Source organism: Camellia sinensis, chromosome 2 (genome assembly GCF_055761805.1).
Source record: "Camellia sinensis isolate YWXY chromosome 2, ASM5576180v1, whole genome shotgun sequence".
Classification (NCBI taxonomy): domain Eukaryota; kingdom Viridiplantae; phylum Streptophyta; class Magnoliopsida; order Ericales; family Theaceae; genus Camellia; species Camellia sinensis.
Genome location: NC_138962.1, coordinates 217,460,910 through 217,481,164, shown reverse-complemented (window position 1 = coordinate 217,481,164; position 20,255 = coordinate 217,460,910). Strand labels below are relative to the sequence as shown.

Here is a 20,255-nt window from a genome sequence, read left to right as displayed (position 1 = left end):
ATTTTATTTTTTTGTGACTAAAAAAAATTTCAAACTTAACTTCCCAAACGAAGCGTTAACATTTTTGAACAAACTATGATCACGCCCCCATAGATTAACACTCTCCCAACCCAATAAACAAAGAAAAAAACTATATGCTACCATAATTAATTCTTATACAGAACATTTAAAAAACAATCCGATAATGACATATTAATTAATTATTATTAGGGTCATGCTACATCCCCCTAAAAAACATCCCCTAATCCCCCTAATTTCCATATTAAGTAAAAAAAAAAAAAAAAAAGGAAACAGTTGCCAGAAATGGAAATTAGGGGGATTAGGGGTGAGGTTTTTAGGGCTACAAATCATTTCCCTTATTATTATTCTGATTATTATAAATGAGGACCTAATCATAATCACACCCTCTGTGCTTTTTAAATGAAGAGTCCCAATTTTAGATTTGCGTAATCTAATGGGAGTCTTCAATTTCAATCTTGTACAACAATACACACACATACGAAACACACACGGGTCAAAACTCAACCAAGATGTGTTCTCTCTTCTCTTCACTCCTCTCTTAATGTTCTAAACTCAACCCAACATTCATGTTACTAAACTAATCAAAACCCATTTCATAAAACTCTCTCAATCATCAAACAATGGCCTCGAATTCGATTCTGGGCCCTTGTTATCTGAATCTGTTCTGCCTTACATACTTGTCTATAATTTTTTTATGTTTTCTCGGCCACTGTTTCTCGTACGACCAAGTACAACAACGCGGTGGTCTGTACAATTCCTTCACCGTTTCGAGCTATTGTTATTCCAGAATTGAGCTTAAACCCTACCAATGGCGTTACATCAGAGGTACTTTGCATGTATACTCTTCTTATACATATACATACATACATATATATATATATATATATATGGTGACGATTGGATTCGATTAATTAAGTTGTTCCTAATTTTTAATGGGTTATTGTCTGAAATGGGTCGAGGTCAAAATTTGATCTTTTTATTTTAAAATGGTTTTTTTATTGAATTTGTTATGTCAGTCTTTACTAATTTTTAATGGGTTAGGTTATTAGCTGAAATGGGTCGAGGTCAGAATTTTATTTTTTTTTATGTTTTTTTTTTTTTTTTGTCGAATTTGTTATGTCAGATGTTTTGCATGTATACTCATTCATTTATTAATGTATATGGTGCTGATTGGATTTTTAATTAATGAATTTGATTAATTAAGTTGTTTGTAATTTTTAATGGGTTCTGGGAATTTAATTTAATTTAATTTTGTAATGATTTTTGTAGAATTTGTTCATGTGATTGAATGGGTATTCAATTGCGTATTCAATTGCTGTTTAGTTTTTATGCTATTATATGTATTGTGTTTTGTTGTTTATGTGAAATATTATATGATGGATTTCACATGCTTTGTTCTGTTGTTTTCTAATTTAATATCACATTGTGGTTTAAGAGGGGAGAATTATAAAAAGTAAATGAATTCAGGCAAATAGTTTCCGAACCTTGCCGTTGACTTGGGTTTTTGGATTTGAGGTTTTTTTGGTTTATTAATGGGATGTGGCCGAGTAGTTTATTTCTTAAAGAACATTAAAATTGGTAAAGTTATTCGAAAAGATTTAAGATCTATGTTTTGTTTAATTTTTTTTTTCTTGGGATTTTACTTTCTGTAGAAAATTGTGGATATAATTTTAAATAAATTTTAGACAAAGAAAGAGAAAGGATTCAACCAGGTGATCCTTGTATCTAACTAGAAATAGCCCTGTTTGGTTGTGTTTTTGTTCTCCTCGTTTTTTGTTTTTTGTAACTAATCATTTTTATGTTTTATGCGAACATTGGATTTTTATGTTACTGTTATTTTTGGTGTATATCCCGGTTTGCCTCTCACTTTCGGCTGCAAATAGTTAGACCTCCAATAAAGCGGTTTCAGGTCCGTGTATGCACTACAAAAGACCATGCTTATTATTTCATTCTTTAGCTCTCTTTTCTATCTTAATATCACTATGTAATTTCAGAAGTCATGATGAACTAGAGATTTTTAGTGGTTGATTTATTTCTTTGGTTTTTGTGTCTTGTTGCAGTTGATTTGCCTCAATGGTTCTCTTCAATGTCTATAGCGCTGGAGTCAGATGTAGACCTTGTAAGTATTCTTATCAAACTTTCTCCAGTTTGCTTGTCCAATGTACAATAAACATGTTTGATAGCTACTTCCTGACTTTCGATTTGTTTTGTTGCAATCAAGTTATCCTCTCCTCCCCCTCCCGCCCCCCAAGAAAGTGTTTTCTTGACTTTTATATAGAAATTAGAGTTTTCCTACAGTTGTTTGATTGTTATCCTTTGGATTTCTCATGTGCATAATTCAAATTCTTTCAGGATACAAAAAGCATTAAGAAAGTTCCCACAAGTACGCTACCAGTGATATGCTTACGAGAAGGGAGCCCCCCTCTGCCAGATGCTTATAACACTTCTTTGACAGGTTTAGGTAAAAGTTACCAAGATAAACTTGTTTAATTCATATTTCACATTCCCTTAAATCCTTATCGAAATTTTTGTTGTTTACTTGAGTCCTTTGCATTCATCTCTATCTAGTCCATGTTTTCTATGGGGTTATCATCACTTGCGCATGAATGCATTTAATAAACAATTGAACCTATTACACATCTTTTTATGTCCTAAAAATTGGTTTTCATTTTAAATGAAGTCACATCAATACTCAAATCTTCCTAGGATTTTGTTCATGTTGCTATGTTCTGTTAGGAATTGTAGAACACCTAACTAGGATTAATGAAACACGAAAAACAGAGAAAAACAAATGATCAAGAATTGTAAATTGCGCACACACAAGAACAGAAGAACACAAGATTTATGTGGTTCACTCCAAAACTAGGATTATGTCCATAGTCACTACAGTTTCACTTTGATCAAAGGATTTGCAAATGGTATACACACATAAGTAGGGCTACAAGTCACATGTGCGGAATACCAAAATACCTTTACTCAGATTCGTGATCGAGTGGTAGTGTCTAGTACTTACTAGGATCCACCCTACCCCAACTTATTATTCATAACTCTGTTGGTTTTTGACCATTATTTAACATGGTTCCATTAAAGTGCTTATCCGTTTGTGGGTGTTTTTATTTATTTTGTTTTTTTACTTGTGCTTATCTTTTGAATCAATTGAGAATTGTTTTTTCTTTGTTTCTTTTGTTCTTTTCTTCACTTCTTATCTTCCAATCGCTATGTTTTAGATGTGTTTCTCTTCTCACTGCAGTTTTAGATCCTATATCAAATGGATCTTTTGGAGACATTCAAGGTCTTCAGAATGCAGAACTGTGCTATCCCCTCCAGAAAAATATATCTGTGATTCTGACGAATGAGCAGGTTCATTTCTAAATGTTTGAATATTCACTCTTCAGTGTAATTTTCTTTTATGTGTAACTAGGAGGGTTATGCACCAGTGTGGCAGTGCATAGAGTATATGATAAATACTTTCCTTAGTTTTTTTTTTTTTGGTTGTATTTGTCATCCAGTTAATTAAAGTGAGTTTGACACACAAAGTTGTTATACAGATCTCTCCCGGAGTCTGGTATTGGGGCCTATTTAATGGCATCGGACCTGCGAGGACACAGTCAAAGATGGTACTCTTTAATCTTTGTTAAACTGATGTAATGATGCTCAATATCTTCTTCGCTTCATTTTTGTGATACGTTTCTTGTTTGATTGTGTTGTGTATGTATTTTTCTTTGGGTACCTTATTCCTTTTGATAATGTTTCATCCACTAATTTATTCTTGCTGTATGTCGTTTTCACATTGCATTACACGGGAAAAAAAAAAAAGGGAAGAAAGAAAAACTCTTTTTCTTTGGGTACCTCATTTGTTGTGATTAGTGACATTTTAAACTTGTATATGAAATTGGAAGGAACTTTTAATAATGCTGTTCTGACATTGCAGATTAATCGAGGTTCAACATACTCAGTCAGTGGCAATATAAGTGTGGAAGGATGTGCAGCCCCGACGCTGTCGGGCCAATATTGCAACCAAACAGTTGATCTGCTTTCCTGTGCTGATAGCTCCAATTTAACCCAAAATCTCCTAGATGCTAAATTGTACAATCAAACAACAGAGAATGTGGTCTTTTGCAGAAATTCAGATCAGAATTCTTGTCATGGAGTCAGTGAACCGAAAATCTACTCCTTGGATGTAGCGGGGATAGCAGAACAATTAACCATAATGGCAATGAATGTGAGATTGAATGAAACAACTTCGTCCAATGGTACTGGGAATGATAGTGGAATTATTTTGATGTGTTATGCACGTCAAGGTGCAATACCACTGCCCACTCTGCATGATTATTCCTCCAACATCAGTGAAGGCCCTTTGGTTATACGCTCTCCGAAAGTTGGTCGTTGGTACATTGCAATTCATCTTGTTAATTTGTCAAGTGAAATTGGAGGGTTTGAGGGCATGAATGTGACTGTTTGCTATTCATTGGACTGGCTGATGCTTCAATGTCCTGAGGGTAAGGCTGGATTGAACTGTACATGGGAAAGATACATTCTTCAGGTGGGATTACTCATTATTCGTATTGTCTGCATTTCCTATTTCAATTTAGGTTTTCATCTACTTTGAATTTCGATAATTGCTTTGATGCTATATTTGGTTTCAATGCATATCCTCCAAGTTGGATAATTTGCTTGTGTATAGTGGTGCTGAAATTGACCTTAGGCATAGTGAGAAAGAAATTTCATGGGGAAATGCTATTTATTACCTGATTTATTTCGCCAGTCCTGTGTATTCATCCAATAAAAGTCGTGTGTATGTGTAGAACCCACCATATTTGTTTTTTTATTATTTATTTTAAAAAGGTGAGACTTACCATGCCATGTGGGAAAAGACATAGGAGGTGAAGAGTTTTGATAAAAAATTCCGGTCAATGTAGCACGGACACGAACATGGGACACGACACTGACACTCGAAAACGCAATTTTTCAAAAAATAGGAGACACGACACATTGGGGACACGTTTAATATATATAATTTTATTTATTTATTATATGTCTAAAATAAAAATAAAATCATTAATTCTTATACAATCACAATAATAATAAAATTAATAACATAATTTTAAAAAAAATTAATAAAAAATGAGTTTTTTAAAATAAAAATAATTTATTTTATGAATTTTAAGTTTAACAAAAAAAAAAAGGTATAAAACAAAAGAAAAAAGAAAAAAAAGAAAGGGAGAGAGAACGTTGAAAAAAAAATATAAAAGAGAAAATAGAGGAGAGAGAGAGTGAAGTCAAAAAGCAGAGACAGACAGAGTCAAAAAAGGGAGAGACGAAAGGGAGGAGGAGAGGAAGAAAATGAAGAGGAGAAGAAGAAGACCAGAGAAGATGGAGAGAAGAAGAGAAGAAGCAGAATACCTCAACTTCTTGGATTGATCTGAAACAGGTTAGGCTTCTCTCCCTTGATCTCTTTCTCTCTCCTCTCCTCTCCTCCCTTGATCTCTTTCTCTTTCTCTGTTTCTGTCGATCTCTTTCTCTGTCTCCGTTGATCTTTTTCTCTCTTTCCCTGTCTCCGTCGATCTCCTTCTCTCTTTCTCTACCTCCTCTCCAACAGTTAGGGCTTTTCGATCCCCCTTAGGCGTGTCCGGAAAGTGTCCCACCATGTCCATGGCGTGTCAGACTGGAAGATTTCAAAAAAAAAAAAGAGACACGTTAGAGAGAGTGTCGGACACGTGTCTACCGCGTGTCCGACACGTGTCCGACACTCGTACGCAGTGCCTGGGGACGTGTCGGTGCTTCATAGATTCCGGTGATATATTTCAGCCTTAATTTCATAACATGGTATACTGAAGGCATATTGGACCAAGGAGTTTGTGCCTTTATATTAAAAAATTTGGCATAACTGAACAAGTGTTCATACTTCAGAATGTTTGACTTGAAACCATGAATTGGCTGAAATATTAATAAAGTTTAGTAATATCCATTAGCATATGCTGCCATGCCTTATACGATGAAGGCAATTTACCTTAGACACATTTTCTTATTTACAGTTCTAATAGTAGTTTCATATATTGGTTGTATTTCTGTTTAAGAATGCCAATTAAACCAAACCATACTAAGACTTATGCCCCAATCAAGTAGGGCTGGCTATATGAATCCTTTTCACCATTCTGCTACGTCAAGGGTTATATCCTTAGTTAAATTTATGAATGCCAAATACTTGTCTTAAATCTGGTTACATGCAGCTTTATTTCCTTCGTGTCTATGCTTGTTGAATCCTGAAGAAAGTCAAATTTATGAATGCCAAATACTTGTCTTAAATCTGGTTACATACAGCTTTATTTCCGTAGTGTCTATGCTTGTTGAATCTTGAAGAAACTTATTTGCGGGAGTAATTTACTGACAAAGTGAGAATGATTGTGTGCAGACAGTTCTCAGGAAGAATCCATCCGACACTTTCGAATCTTATTATTTACCAATAAGTGGAAAGGTTTCGTCAGATTCAGCTGATTTCCCTCTCGAAACCCTTTTAAGCAACTCGTCATACGAGGGGAAGTTGGATTTTGCTTGGACCTACTTTCTTTTGGATGCTCCTTTAGGTGCTGCAGGAGGCAATCTCCACATCCGACTAACATCAGATGCAAAGATAAATTATGAAATCTATGCCAAATATGGTGGATTACCGTCTCTTGACAGCTGGGACTACTTTTATGCAAACACAACAAGCAGCAGCAATGGCTCAATGTTTTTTAAGCTGTATGATTCGGATGATGATACTGTTAGTTTCTACATCTTGTATGTTAGAGGCGGACTGTGGAGTTTCGGGTTGAGGCACTTAAACCCTGGTGATGGTGCTTCCAAAAATCTAACTACTATGTCTATTTCAGTAGAAAGATGCCCAAGGAGATGCCTTCCTCACGGGCGGTGTCAGTCTAGTTTCGATGCAAGTGGATTAACATTATACAGGTTTCATTTTCAGCCTATTTTAAATATTTTATTTGCTTGGCAAGAAAAATGAATTTTCTAGACGATGACATGTTTCTTTCATTTCTTTCTTACCTTTGTGATTTCGGCTTATAGTACTGTATTTTCCATTTTTCAGTTACTGCTCTTGTGACCGAGACCATGGAGGCTTTGACTGTAGTGTTGAAATTGTAACACATAAAGGTAAATCTTATATTATTAATTATGCCAAACCAGCCTTTCTAACTGGTATCCGTCAATTTTTTGAACATATTTCAAGTTGCTATCATAATCTGATTTGTTTATTTTATGCCTTTCTCTTCCTAGTCGTGTTCGTGTATTTTAAACATAAGGTTGAAAGTTTATTTTCCACAATGAAACCAAAATATTGGAGACCGCTCTTTTGAAAAAATTCAAGTTAGCTTTTAGAAAATAAGAATTTCTTACACGGGCATTATGAAGAAATTGATGATTTTAGAGTAACCAGATTAGGGAATGATTAGGATATCATCCTCTATTTATATTAATGAAGATTAATAATTACAAAGCAGCCCTAAGGCATAGAATAATTACAAACTAATAACCCAAATAATAATATAATATGCTAGCACTCCCCCTCAAGCTGGTGCGAAGATATCTCTCATGCCCAGCTTGCCTAATATGTCATGAAATGGCTTATTCCCAACTCCCTTGGTGAGAATGTCAGCAAGTTGTTCACCAGACTGCACAAAAGGAGTACAAATGGTGCCACTTGTGAGTTTCTCTCTAATGAAATGGCGATCAATCTCAACGTGCTTTGTCCTGTTATGTTGAACCGGATTGTGAGCGATGTTGATAGCGGCCTTATTATCACAGTATAACCGCATGGAGTCCGTCTGATCAATACCTAGATCACTCAACAATAACTTGATCCATAAAAGCTCACACACCCCTTGTGCCATAGCTCTAAACTTAACTTCTGCACTTGACATGGCAACCACATTTTGTTTCTTACTTCTCCAAGTAACTAAGTTGCCTCCAACAAAGGTGCAATAGCCGGAAGTCGATCTCCTATCAGTTACTGATCCAGCCTAGTCAGCATCTGTATAGGCTTCCACACGAAGATAATCATACTTTGAAAAATAAAGACTCTTACCAGGAGCAGATTTCAAGTACCTCAAGATTCTCATGACAGCCTCGAAGTGAATCTGATGTGGAGCATGCATAAACTGGCTAATCACACTGACAGCAACAGCAATATCAGGACGGGAGTGAGATAGGTAAATGAGCTTACCCACTAATCGCTGATAGCTCCCCCTATCAACAGCTTCTCCTCTTTCATCATCTCCTAATTTCTGATTGGGTTCAAGTGGAGTGTTACATGCCTTCCAACCAAGCATCCCAGTTTCCTTCAACAGGTCAAGCACATATTTTCTATGTGAGATAAATATCCTATCCTTGGAGCGAGTAACTTCAATTCCCAGAAAATACTTCAAGCTTTCTAAGTCTTTGATTTCAAACTCATTGGCTAAATATTTCTTCAACAGAGGTATTTCCTCACTATCATCGCATGTAAGAACTATGTCATCTACATAAACAATAAGTGTTGTAGTCTTACCACGTGAGGAATGTTTTACAAACAATGTGTGGTCTGCCTGACTCTGTTTGAAGCCATATTTAAGTATAGCCTGAGTGAATCTCTTAAACTAAGCCTTTGGAGATTGTTTGAGACCGTATAATGACTTCCGAAGCCTGCATACTTTGTCTTCTGTCTGATGATCCTCAAAATCAGGAGGAATGTCCATATATACCTCTTCTTCGAGGTTACCATGGAGACAGGCATTCTTGACATCAAACTGATGAAGTGGCCAATCTAGATTAGCTGCTAGAGAGAGAAGTACTCTGATTGAATTCATCTTAGCCACGGGTGCAAAGGTCTCCTGATAGTCAACGCCATATGTCTGAGTAAACCCTTTTGTCACAAGTCTTGCCTTGTAACTCTCAATAGAACCATCTGCTTTGTGTTTCACAGTATACACTCATGTGCATCCCACAGGTCGTTTGCCCGTAGGTAACTCAGCCAATTCCCATGTGCCATTCTTCCTAAGTGCTTTCATTTCCTCAATCATGGCAAGTTTCCACTCAGAGGTAGCAAGAGTATCCTGAAAATGGTTAGGAATGCTAACAGAGGAAATATTTGACACAAACGCTTTATATGAGGATGACAAATGAGAGTAGGACACAAAATGTGAGATAGGATGTTGAGTACAAGATCTCACACCCTTTCTCTTAGCAATAGGAACATCAAGATCAATGGACTCAAGAGATTTAAAGTTACCTGGACTCTTATCAGAAGTAGGAGATGGCAGTGGAGGAGCAGAAGTGGTCCCTTGTATCCAGTTAATTTTCTGTCTGTCTTTGTCCCGAACATAAACTTGCTCTTCCCTATCCTTGTCCTTGGTGACATTGGGTTCTGTAGTCCCAATAGAAGAGGTTGGTGCAAGAACAACTGGTTCTACTATAGGAATCATAGGACTCACCTCACACCAAGGCTCCCCCGGAAGGGAGGACTGTGACACCAGAGAGGACAAGAAATATGTCTGGGACTCAAAGAAAGTGACATCCATGGACACAAACCACTTACGAGAAGGAGGGTGGTAACACTTACCCTTTTTGAGTAGGAGAGTAACCCAGAAAAATACATTTGAGGGAGCGAGGGTCCAACTTACCACGAGTAGGAGAGTGATTATGAACAAAACAGACACAATCAAATATTTTGGGAGGAATAGAAAACAAGGACTGGGAACCTAAGAGGACTTGAAGATGAGCTTGTTTTTGCAAGACCTGGGTAGGAAGACGATTAATAAGATGTGCAGCAGTGAGAACAACGTCGCCCCAATAGGACCGAGGCACACTCATAGAAAAACACATGCACTGAGCCATGTCAAGAAGATGGCGATTCTTGCGTTCCGCCACCCCATTTTGTTGAGGGGTATTGGTGCAAGAAGTCTGATGGATAATGCCATGAGTAGAAAAATATTGTCCTAACTCAGAATCTATGTATTCTCCCCCATTATCAGAACGGAATAGTTTGACAGTTGCCCCAAACTGAGTACAAATCATCTTATGAAAAGTGCGGAACACAGAGAGAACCTCACTCTTGTCTTTCATGAGATACACCCAAGTAGTACGAGTAAAATCATCAATAAATGTAACAAACCATCGATGACCTTTCACAGACATAACACGAGAGGGACTCCAAACATCAGAATATATTAATGAAAAAGGAACTAAACTTTTATTAAAACTAGGAGCAAAAGAAGCTCTGTGTTGTTTTCTAAGTTGACAAGACTCACAAAGAAACTCAGACACATTATTATTTGTGAAACCAGATGGAAATAAAGTAAATAAAAAGAAGGATGCCCAAGATGCCAATGCCACAGCCATAAATCATCTAGGATAGTAGGACTCGTGGTGGAAGAATAAGCAAGCTTGTCCGGTTGATCCAAGACGTAGAGGCCATTTTTTGCACTACCACTGCTAATCGTTCTCCTCGTGACAAGATCCTGAAAAAGACAATGAACAGGAAAAAACGTCACACTACAATTCAAATCCTGGGTAAGACAACTCAAGGATAACAGATTAACAGAAAAGTTGGGAACATGGAGAACAGAAAATAGAGGTATGGTAGGAGTGACGTGGACTAAACCTTTCCCAAAAATGGAAGAAACAGTACCATCTGCAATCTTAACTTTGTCCTGATCTGAAAAGGGCTTATAGGCAGAGAAAATATCAGAGGAGCCAGACATATGATCTGAGGCACTGGAATCAATAATCCAAGGCAAAGACTTATGAGACAGGAAAACACAAGGAGAAGAGGCTAAGTTACCTGAGCGGGCAAATGACGAGGAAGATGTACTGAGAGAAGTAGAAGACCGGTGGTCCAGTAATTGACGCAGAACATCCTCAAGCTCATGAGTAGGCATGCTAGAGAGATTGTTAAAATGTATGTATTATTGAATGTATTATTGATTGATGTATTACAAGATTTATGTTTACAATTCCTATACAATCTATATATAGAAGAAAATGTGGTAGTAGGTGTAGTGGAGGTGATAGTGGGTTAGGTGAAGTGGAGTGTGTGGTGAAGTGGAGGTAGGTGAAGTGGAGTGTGTAGTGGAGTAGGTGAAGGTAAAGATGGGAAATTCTAACAGCCCCCCGCAAACTCAAGGAGGATAGAAACTAACCAACTTGAGTTTGAAGAGAGGAACAAAACAAGAAAATACATAAAAAAAAGGATAGGAGACACTGTATGGTCGTGTCAGACCAGTGGTGAAGACATTGTATGGTGGTGTCATAACGTTGCAGAGGACACTGTATGGGGGTGTCATAACGTTGTAGAGGACACTGTATGGTGGTGTCATAACGGTGTAGAAGACAGTTTATGGGGTCATGTCGGACCGTTGTAGAAGACAGTTTATGGGGTCATGGCGGACCGTTGTAGAAGACAGTTTATGGGGTCATGTCGGACCGTTGTAGAAGACAGTTTATGGGGTCATGTCGGACCGTTGTAGAAGACAATGTTGTGACAGTTTACGAAGTCTTGCTGGACCCTTGTAGAAACTAACCGGAATCAATGTCGGGACAGTTTACAGAGTCTTGTCGGACCCATAAAGGAGCTAACCGGAATCAATGTCGGGACAGTTTACAGAGTCTTGTCGGACCCTTGGAAAAGCTAACCGGAATCAAATGTCGGGACAGTTTACAGAGTCTTGTCGGACCCTTAAAAAGTCGCACCCTCAAAAGGTGTGCCCAATTTGTCAAAAAGGCGTGCCATCAAAAGGCGTGCCCAATTCATCAAAAGGCGTGCCATCAAAAGGCGTGTCCACTTTATCAAAAGATGTGCCATGAAAAGGCGTGCCAGTTTGTCGGGCGGCAAGAGGCGCGCGATACGCGTGACTGCTGCGGCTATTTAACCAAGACGAAGGCTGAGGCTGAGGCATACCATTCTGAAACCTCTGAAACCAACCCTTCGCTGAAAAACTCTGCCTCTGCGGAGAGAGAAACTGTGGAACACTTTGTTGCCATTCTGTCACCAACCCTTCCGAACATTACCAGTCTGAAATTGCTATTTCGCTGAAACACTTAGCAACCCAAAAACATGGCCTCTTCTTCCCGTCCAGTTACCCAGAACCTGCTCACGCTCTTTCCAGAACTGAACGAGCCCACAAGAGAAATAACTGGTGCGGTGGCCAGTGAACCGCAACCAAACACCGCTGGGTATACTCCGTTGAACTTTCCGATGCGGTCTGTGGAGCAAAGAATGGCAGTGCTCTCGGATGTGGAGGCCAATCAGTATACTTTGAAGGTATGTGTGGAAAGCATGACGGCGGTCACAAACCTGTCGAACCGGCTGCAGAGTAGGACAAATGAGGTGCAGCAGTTAAACTCCCAACTGGCTCTGCTCCAACGCATGTATAAGGATGCGCGAGCAGAGATAAGCGTGCTAAGGGCAGAAAACAAGGAGCTGAAACGGAAGGCCACCGTGATGTTCCGATTTGGAGGGCCACCAGATGCGGGAGTGGAAGAGCAGAGAGGAGGCAACTGGCTTGGTGGTCGAGGAAGCACGGAGGCAGTACCGTCAAGGGCCGCCCAGGACGGAGGCAAAAAGAAGAGACCGGCGGCAGAGTAGAGAAGAAAAATCCCACCTGTGGATGTGGTTTTTTTTTTGTTTTTTTTTTTTTTTTTTTGTGTGTGTTTTTTTTTGTTTTTTTTTTGTTTTTTTTTTTTTTTTTTGGGTGGAAAATGCTGATCGGGGTTGATCCCGGCATGAAAAAAAAAAAAAAAAAATGACAAGTTTCTGGAATGAAAACCGAGGTGGGTGTGAGTGGATTTTTTTTTTTTTTTTTTTTTTTGAAACTAATAATAATAATAATAAATAAAATGAAGTGGTGGATCAGCAAGAGTTGTGAATCAGCAAGAGTTTGGTAGTGGGAAAAAGAATGATAGTCTGTGCAATAAAATAAACATAGATATATATATATAGAGAGATATATTAAAATAAGAGAAAGTGGAGTGGGGTGATTAAAAAAAAAAAATAAATGTTGGCATCAGAAAATACATGTGGGTCTGTCAATCCCGTGAGTGTGTGTATTGGGTGACCTTTTACAGTAGGTGAGTCACATGGGAGAGAGAAAAGCAACACACATATGCATGTGCTCTCTCTGCCGATTGTCATGGAGCAAAATTCATGATTATGAATTACTTTTGCTAGTGGTAGGGCCCACCAGCACAATTCATGGACCATTCTTTTGATTATACAACATGGAGCATCTCTGGGAAAGAAAAATAGAGAGAGAGAGTAAAAGAAAAGGAAGGTAAGGGAAGCATCAGTGTAGGAGAGAGAAAAAAACAACACACGCAGGTGCTCTCTCAGGATGGGTTCCCCAACAAATCTTTTATTAATCTGTTGAGCCACAAAGTATGGCCAACAAATCAGAGGCACTCCCTCGAACACACTCTCCAGTGGCGAGTTCTGGTCATTACGGTGGCCGACGCAAGAGAGGAGAAGGATGAGAGTGAACATAAGAGGTCGAGGGAATTGGTATTTTGGTAAGACGATTTCGGAAGCAAAAACGGCTACGACTCGGCAAAACTGCAGTGGGATGAGGTTCAAACAGCCATTCAGCAGGTTCAAAACATCATCAATCGGTGTTTGACAATCCATGATAGGCTAGAAGCATCGTTACGTGATCTCTCCAGAACAGGGGATGTACGAGCTTGTAAAGCAACTCGGAAAGCAGCTGACAGTTCATTGAAAGAGCTTTCCAAAGAATTGAAGCCCTTGGTTGCTTTCTTGCATTCCTCTCCGCAGGCTGCTCAGATATTGCCGAAGGTGAAGGAGCTGGTTGTCAAGGAGAGAGAAAATGGGTAGATTTGCAGGGTGTTGGGAAGGAGGTGGCTCTCAGTTGATGAGGGAAGCGAGGCAGTTGAATTGGTTGAGATCCGGCGGGCGGTCAAGGCAAGGTTGCCGCCCACCGGAAGACGAAGAACACCAAGATCTTTAACCTTGCTCTGATACCATGTTAAAATGTATGTATTATTGATTGATGTATTACAAGATTTATGTTTACAATTCCTATACAATCTATATATAGAAGAAAATGTGGTAGTAGGTGTAGTGGAGGTGATAGTGGGTTAGGTGAAGTGGAGTGTGTGGTGAAGTGGAGGTAGGTGAAGTGGAGTGTGTAGTGGAGTAGGTGAAGGTAAAGATGGGAAATTCTAACAGAGATCATTAGAAGCCGGGCCAACAGAAGCAGAATTAGAATCAAGTGTATCAACAGCACTAGACTGATGAGCTCGGGGATAAGAGCCACGTCCTCTAGACGGGCCTGACTGACCTCCTCTAGAATCAAACCGATCACCTCGACCCTCGGGGATAGGAGTCCCATGAAGCTTTCAACACGTCTCACAAGTATGCTGCGGCTTCTTACAATAATCACAGAATACAGACTCTTTGGCGGTAGACGGAGGGATGTGAGTCAGGCTGAGGCCATCTCGAGGGGTAGATAGTAATGCTGAGCAGTCAGTAGAGACAGGAGACATCATAGCAGACTGGTGACTCTCCTCATTCTGTCCATAGGCAAATGCCTCCTGAAGTAAAAGAAGAGTGTCCATACCCAGAACTCGACTCCTAACTAGATCATACTCCACATTTAGGCCTTCCAGAAATTTAAAGACCCGTTCCTGTCCGATGAACTTCCTGTACCCGACAGAATCAACAGTGCAAACAGGCTTATAGTCCTGCAGGTGATCAAGGCATTTTCAGCCGTTTGTGAGGAGGGTGAAGTACCGAAGAACAGTCTGCTCCCCCTGAATAGAGCTCTCAATAGAGCGGCGCAACTTAAACGCCTGTGAGAAATTCCCTTTGCGAAAATAGGTGGCAGCCACAGCATCCCAAACATCCTGGGCAGTCTCCATAAACAAGTAGCCCTCACCAATTTCTGGAACCATCGAATGAATAAGCCAACCCATAATCAAAGAGTTGGTAATCTTCCATTAGTCATAACCCGGGTCAGTGGTGTTAGGTGCCCTGTATCCTGCTATCAACATACCTCATCTTCCCTCTGCTCTTCAAAAATATAGTCAAACTCTGAGACAATGCTAGATAGTTTTGACCATTAAATAGAGAGGTGGTGATTTTCAAACTAGGGTTGGGGTTATCAGGTATGGTAGTAGGTATAATGAAACTCTCACCCCTAGGTGTTGGAGAGGTGGTGGACACACTGGTGGAATCTGTCATGGGTACTATACTACCGAACTCGCAACAAAGCTAGTGGCAATCACAAACCTAGAAGGTGGTGGTGGAAGAAAAGACACAATGACCACTGTAAAAGTATAACAAAATTAAGAAAACATAATTTTTTTTTTTTTTTTTTTTTTTTGGAGTTCTGTGCTGTGGTTAAGTTCTAATAGAGGCACTACACCTACACGACATATGAGATGTAAGACCAAACAGAGGTGATACCAGAGACGACTGAAGATGAGTGACGAAGTGGCGAGCGACGACTGAAGCTGTTCAAGAGATGACGGCATAGGGGAAGTTGCCTGAGGCAGAGGGGCTACCAAGAGCAGTCGACACTAGCGGATGACCAACCCAGGTAAGTTTCGAACCCTAGAGTGATCTTTGTTGCTGAGTTTGACCAACAAGGGTGAGTCGAAACCCTAGACAAGCATCAACCCACCCGAAACTACGTGGGTCCTTCTCGGCTTGAGCCGAAGCCCCTCAAGGTGGAGTCGGCTTGAGCCGAGAGAGAGAGAGAGGAACTGGCGCCGGTGGTGAATAGGAATAGTATGGGTAGATGGATTTAAGCGTTAGGGTTTGGCTCTGATACCATGCTGATTTTAGAGTAACCAGATTAGGATATCATTCCCTATTTATATTAATGAAGATTAATAATTACAAAGCAGCCCTAAGGCATAGAATAATTACAAACTAATAACCCAAATAATAATATAATATGCTAATAGAAATTAGCAAAAAAATCAATAGTTCTATATCGGTGATTTTTTTAATACTTATCTCAATTATTTCGTACTAGTTTGGAGCTACATCATTAAGATGTTATTGTATAATTTATGAAATTGTTATTTTAAGGCATTTTTTGGTTAATATAATTCATATAAATGAAAAAAATCTACTTATATATATATATGGAAAAAGCAACAAATCGCATTTACACATCAAATCAATAAAGATGATATTATACGTAATACGTGAAATAGATTGGGGTCATGCCAATAAATATTGTTGGAATACTCATGAATTAAAGCATCAATAAAAGAATTTTCAAAAAGTTGAATCGTAATAAAAGAATTTTGAAAAACTTTCGTCCCTGCCTGGTTCATGCTTCTACACAGACAAACACACACTCACACGCACATATCTGAGGTGACTCTGGGATAATTGTTAGGTTCTGATCTTATTTCCAATTTTTCTCGAATTTGAACGTCAATTATTGGCTGGCTCAGATTATGGTTTCCACATCAAGCATACAAATAGAACTCTGTTTTTGTTGATTCTTTCTCTTCTGCATTTTTTGGCTTGGTAAAAACATTTATTCGTGGCATGGCAATAATAATGGATGTTCTACTGAAAACTCATGTAGGGCACATATGGCAATCAACTGCCCTTATTGTTTCCAATGCTTTTGCTGTACTTCCTGCTTATTGGTCCCTTCGGCAGAAGGTAACATTCATTTGTTCATTGGGATTGGATTGGAAATGTTTTATAATTTTTTTTAAGGCTGAAAATGGTATTTACTTTTTGTCATAATATAATTTCCTGAAATGAAGTTGAGGCATTCAAGTAAGCTATTAAATTATTTGTCCCTGTTTTTGATATTAAGTCATCCAGATCAATGTTTTCATTTCTCGGCAGGCATATGCGGAATGGGTGCTTTTCATGTCTAGTGGTATTTCTAGTGGATTATATCATGCATGTGATGTAGGCACCTGGTGCCCATTACGTTATCATGTCTTGCAGGTATTATTTTTTTTCTTCATGACTTCTATGTGGAAGTACTCCTATTCACAGTAATACGAGATAGTATCACTATCATATTCCTCTCTGTTGGATCGCCAATTGTCCCGAAAGGTTAAGCAGTTAGGAAATGGATCCAACAATTTATATTAATCTATCCAACACCCTTCTTCAAGTGTCTTGCATGTGGAGACAAATTGACATACGTAGAGAGTAGAATGCAAACGGAAAACAAGGGCAAATGGTGAGATGAACCAAGACCTCCTCCAACTTGAGTTCTATTACCATGTTTGATCACCAATTATCCCAAAAATTGTTAGAAAATGGATACAACAATTTTTATCAATCTATCCAACACCCTCCTCCATGTGCAACCCCATCTTGCACGTGGAGATGCAAACGAACATAAATAGATAGAATGCAAATAGAGAGACTTGAACCCAAGATCTCTCCAAACCTGAGCTTTGATACTATGTTAGGTCTCCACCGTGACCTGGGTGTCTCGGATTCAAACCACAAAAAGCCTCCCTGTATACATGGGTGACATTGTGTACATCTGACCCTCCCCAAACCTTGCATTGGCGGAGCCTCGTGCATTGAGACTATCCTTTGTTTGAGAGAGAGAGAGAGAGAGAGAGAGAGAGAGCTATTGTTATTGAGGGATTTCTATTTTTGAAACATTATTGGCTATTTAACCATGACCTGTTCTCAGTTTATGGATTTTTGGCTCTCTTTCATGGCGGTGGTGAGCACTTTTGTATACCTAGCTGACATTGGTGAAGGTCCTAAGAGGACAATTCACACAGTTGTAGCAATTGTTACTGCCCTCATGGCTGAAACCGGACCAACCAGGTATTAGATCATTTATCATCAAATTTATGGTATTTAATGGCAGGCTTTTAACTGTACTAAATTTTGCAGCTCAACCAATATTGTTCTTGTAATAGCAATTGGGGCTTCAGGTCTGCTTATTGCCTGGCTGATTGAATTTTGCACAAAATATAGGTCTCTTTCCTTTTCAACAGAAATCTTTCTGAATATCCTTGACAGGTGAGTTGTTCCATTATTTCAAAATCTTGAAAGCTGATTTAGATTTTGGATTTAGATCGTTTTGAGCTAAAGATGCAATCAAAATACAAAACCGAAAAGCTGCAATTAGATGGTATAATTGCAATATAAAGTTAGGGCTTATCTATGAGAAAGTATTTTATGTAACAGGTACACCACCTGGCCGAGCTGATGAAGTGTACTCTTCACTCGTTATTTGTCACGTTGTAAAAAGGGGGACCTGAGTTTGACGTGGCCTAACAGTCAGCTCCTCAGGTCGAGCACAAAGTGACTTTTTCAGTCCCACATTTACCGCATAACAAATAATGAGTGGAAGAGTATGTACACCACGTTAGCACGGTCACGTGGCATACACATTACATAAAATACTCTCTATTTGAATACCCATGGGTCTGAATGGTCCTACCGATATTTTATGTAAGCATTTCAAGTAGACATGATATGGTCGTCTCACAGTGATGTTAGAAATATGAACTTCGTAACTCTTGGAAGCCTGAAAAATGATTGTATGATTAGTGACATGGTAATTTTTTTCTATTTTATCCATAGAAAGTTCATTGGGGTCATTCAAATGAAGGGATGTCTATACACACCCTATTTATCGTAGAAAGTGCAATGGGCCATTTAAGTTCAAGGGACATCCAAACTAAATTTATTTTTCTATTTTGGGAAAATCTTTTTTAAACATTGCTATTGTCCATGCCTTGCCTCCGCATATGAGCTTCCAAGGCTGTTTGTTAGGTCAAGGCAATTGACGTTGAGATGTATATTAATATATGAAGCTAGAAGTACTAATAGAAATCGGGAAGCAATTAGAGTACTCTTGACACGTTTTTTGGGGTATGTCTGCACTATGCTAGAACACCTTCGTGGTTGCTCATGCAAATATTTTTACTTCAATGGAATATATTTAGTCGTAATTATGATTCTGAAGAAGTCATGGGTGTACATCTGTCGTCGCAGGTGGCAAACCATTAAGGGATGGCTCCATAATCTCATGATGACACTTGTAAAGCGTTTCCGATGGGAATTTGTACTTGCAGGGTTCGCTGTGTTAGCGATGGCTGCAATTAGCTGGACACTAGAGTCTAGCCAAAGCTACTGGATTTGGCACAGGTATGATAGGACATCATAACAAAATGCAAGCTTTCCCTCTTCCTAACCTGCCGAAAAGTTGTCTTGGCAGCGTGCCCATCCAATAATAGGGGGACACATGACTATCTTGTGTAAAAAGTAGGAGACTGTTTGGTGCAACTTGTGGAGATGTTTATAACTTCGTTTATTTTAGAAATCTGAGCCAAAGTGTTTGATACATTTTTTTTGCTGCAAGTTTTGATGCAAAAATAGCTTAAATATGTTGAAAAAAATTCATAAAGCTTGTGATTTCTCATTATCAATTTTTAGCTTGCTAGAAGTTGCACCAAACAGGTCTAAAGTGATCATGTGTCTTGCTATTGAGACACACCACGTGTGCAATAGGTCGGATTTATAAATAATTTCTCTCTCTCTCTCTCTCTCTCTCTCTCTCATTTGGTGCATAAAATTGCTTTCAGTGTGTGGCATGTTACCATATACACATCTTCCTTCCTCTTCCTCTGTTCAAAAGCAAAAACCACAGATGGTGAGAATGAAGGACCTCTGAATGCAAACTATGAGTTAACTCGGCAGGATTCTTTTTCAAGAGGTGGATAGCAAGATGGGGAAAGACAACTTATACTAGGTATAATCCTTGACAGAATATGACGATTCGTGGTGACGCTGAGACTGATGAAGACAGTTTGCTTGCATCGATCAAAGCAACCACCAAGTAAGATCATCAACTGAAGGAGTTGGCTGTAAATTCTTCTCATTGAATAGGGTATTTAGATTTGGGAAATGGCTAATTAAGTCACAAGTATTTATCAATCTGTGCACAAATTTTTTTTTAAAAAAATTTATACAGAAAAGAGCTTAGGCAACGGAGAAATATCACTAGGAATTAGGTTTTTTTTTCCTTTAGATTTTTATCTTCTTTGCTACATTATGTTTATAACTTTGTATTATTCTTTCTATTAACAGAATAATAGAAGTAGAATTATTCATTTCATGTGTCAAAGCCTGTAATTATGTTCTGATTGGTTCTTCTTTTACTAGTGTTATATATAGCTTCAAATGTAGTAAGGGCGTGTTTGGGTGTTCCTTTTCTGTAGTCATGTGG

The 20,255-nt window shown here is 38.7% G+C and overlaps 1 protein-coding gene across 2 annotated transcripts; it reads left to right on the top strand.

Moving 5' to 3' along the window:
- Positions 1 to 405: 405 nt before the first annotated feature.
- LOC114277989 (uncharacterized) lies at positions 406 to 20,144 on the top strand. 2 transcript variants are annotated; one of them, XM_082917006.1, is made up of 15 exons: positions 406 to 846; positions 1,905 to 1,930; positions 2,082 to 2,140; positions 2,374 to 2,482; positions 3,272 to 3,381; positions 3,570 to 3,638; positions 3,953 to 4,564; positions 6,434 to 6,972; positions 7,109 to 7,173; positions 16,617 to 16,696; positions 16,889 to 16,993; positions 17,703 to 17,842; positions 17,912 to 18,040; positions 19,022 to 19,174; positions 19,612 to 20,144. In XM_082917006.1, the coding sequence occupies exons 3-15, from the start codon at positions 2,108 to 2,110 to the stop codon at positions 19,748 to 19,750; spliced, it is 2,283 nt and encodes a 760-aa protein (XP_082773132.1). In that variant the 5' UTR covers positions 406 to 846; positions 1,905 to 1,930; positions 2,082 to 2,107; the 3' UTR covers positions 19,751 to 20,144. The 2 variants fall into 2 exon arrangements, with proteins under 2 accessions (XP_082773132.1, XP_028075756.2); XM_028219955.2 differs by lacking the exon at positions 1,905 to 1,930.
- Positions 20,145 to 20,255: the final 111 nt, after the last annotated feature.

What these genes read in the sequence shown, in the direction of transcription:
- LOC114277989 (XM_028219955.2), top strand. Translation starts at nt 642, where the DNA reads ATGGCCTCGAATTCGATTCTGGGCCCTTGTTATCTGAATCTGTTCTGC. An exon ending in CCAATGGCGTTACATCAGAG is followed by an intron (nt 847 to 2,081) that starts GTACTTTGCATG and finishes GTCTTGTTGCAG; the next exon opens with TTGATTTGCCTCAATGGTTC. An exon ending in GCTGAAACCGGACCAACCAG is followed by an intron (nt 17,843 to 17,911) that starts GTATTAGATCAT and finishes TAAATTTTGCAG; the next exon opens with CTCAACCAATATTGTTCTTG.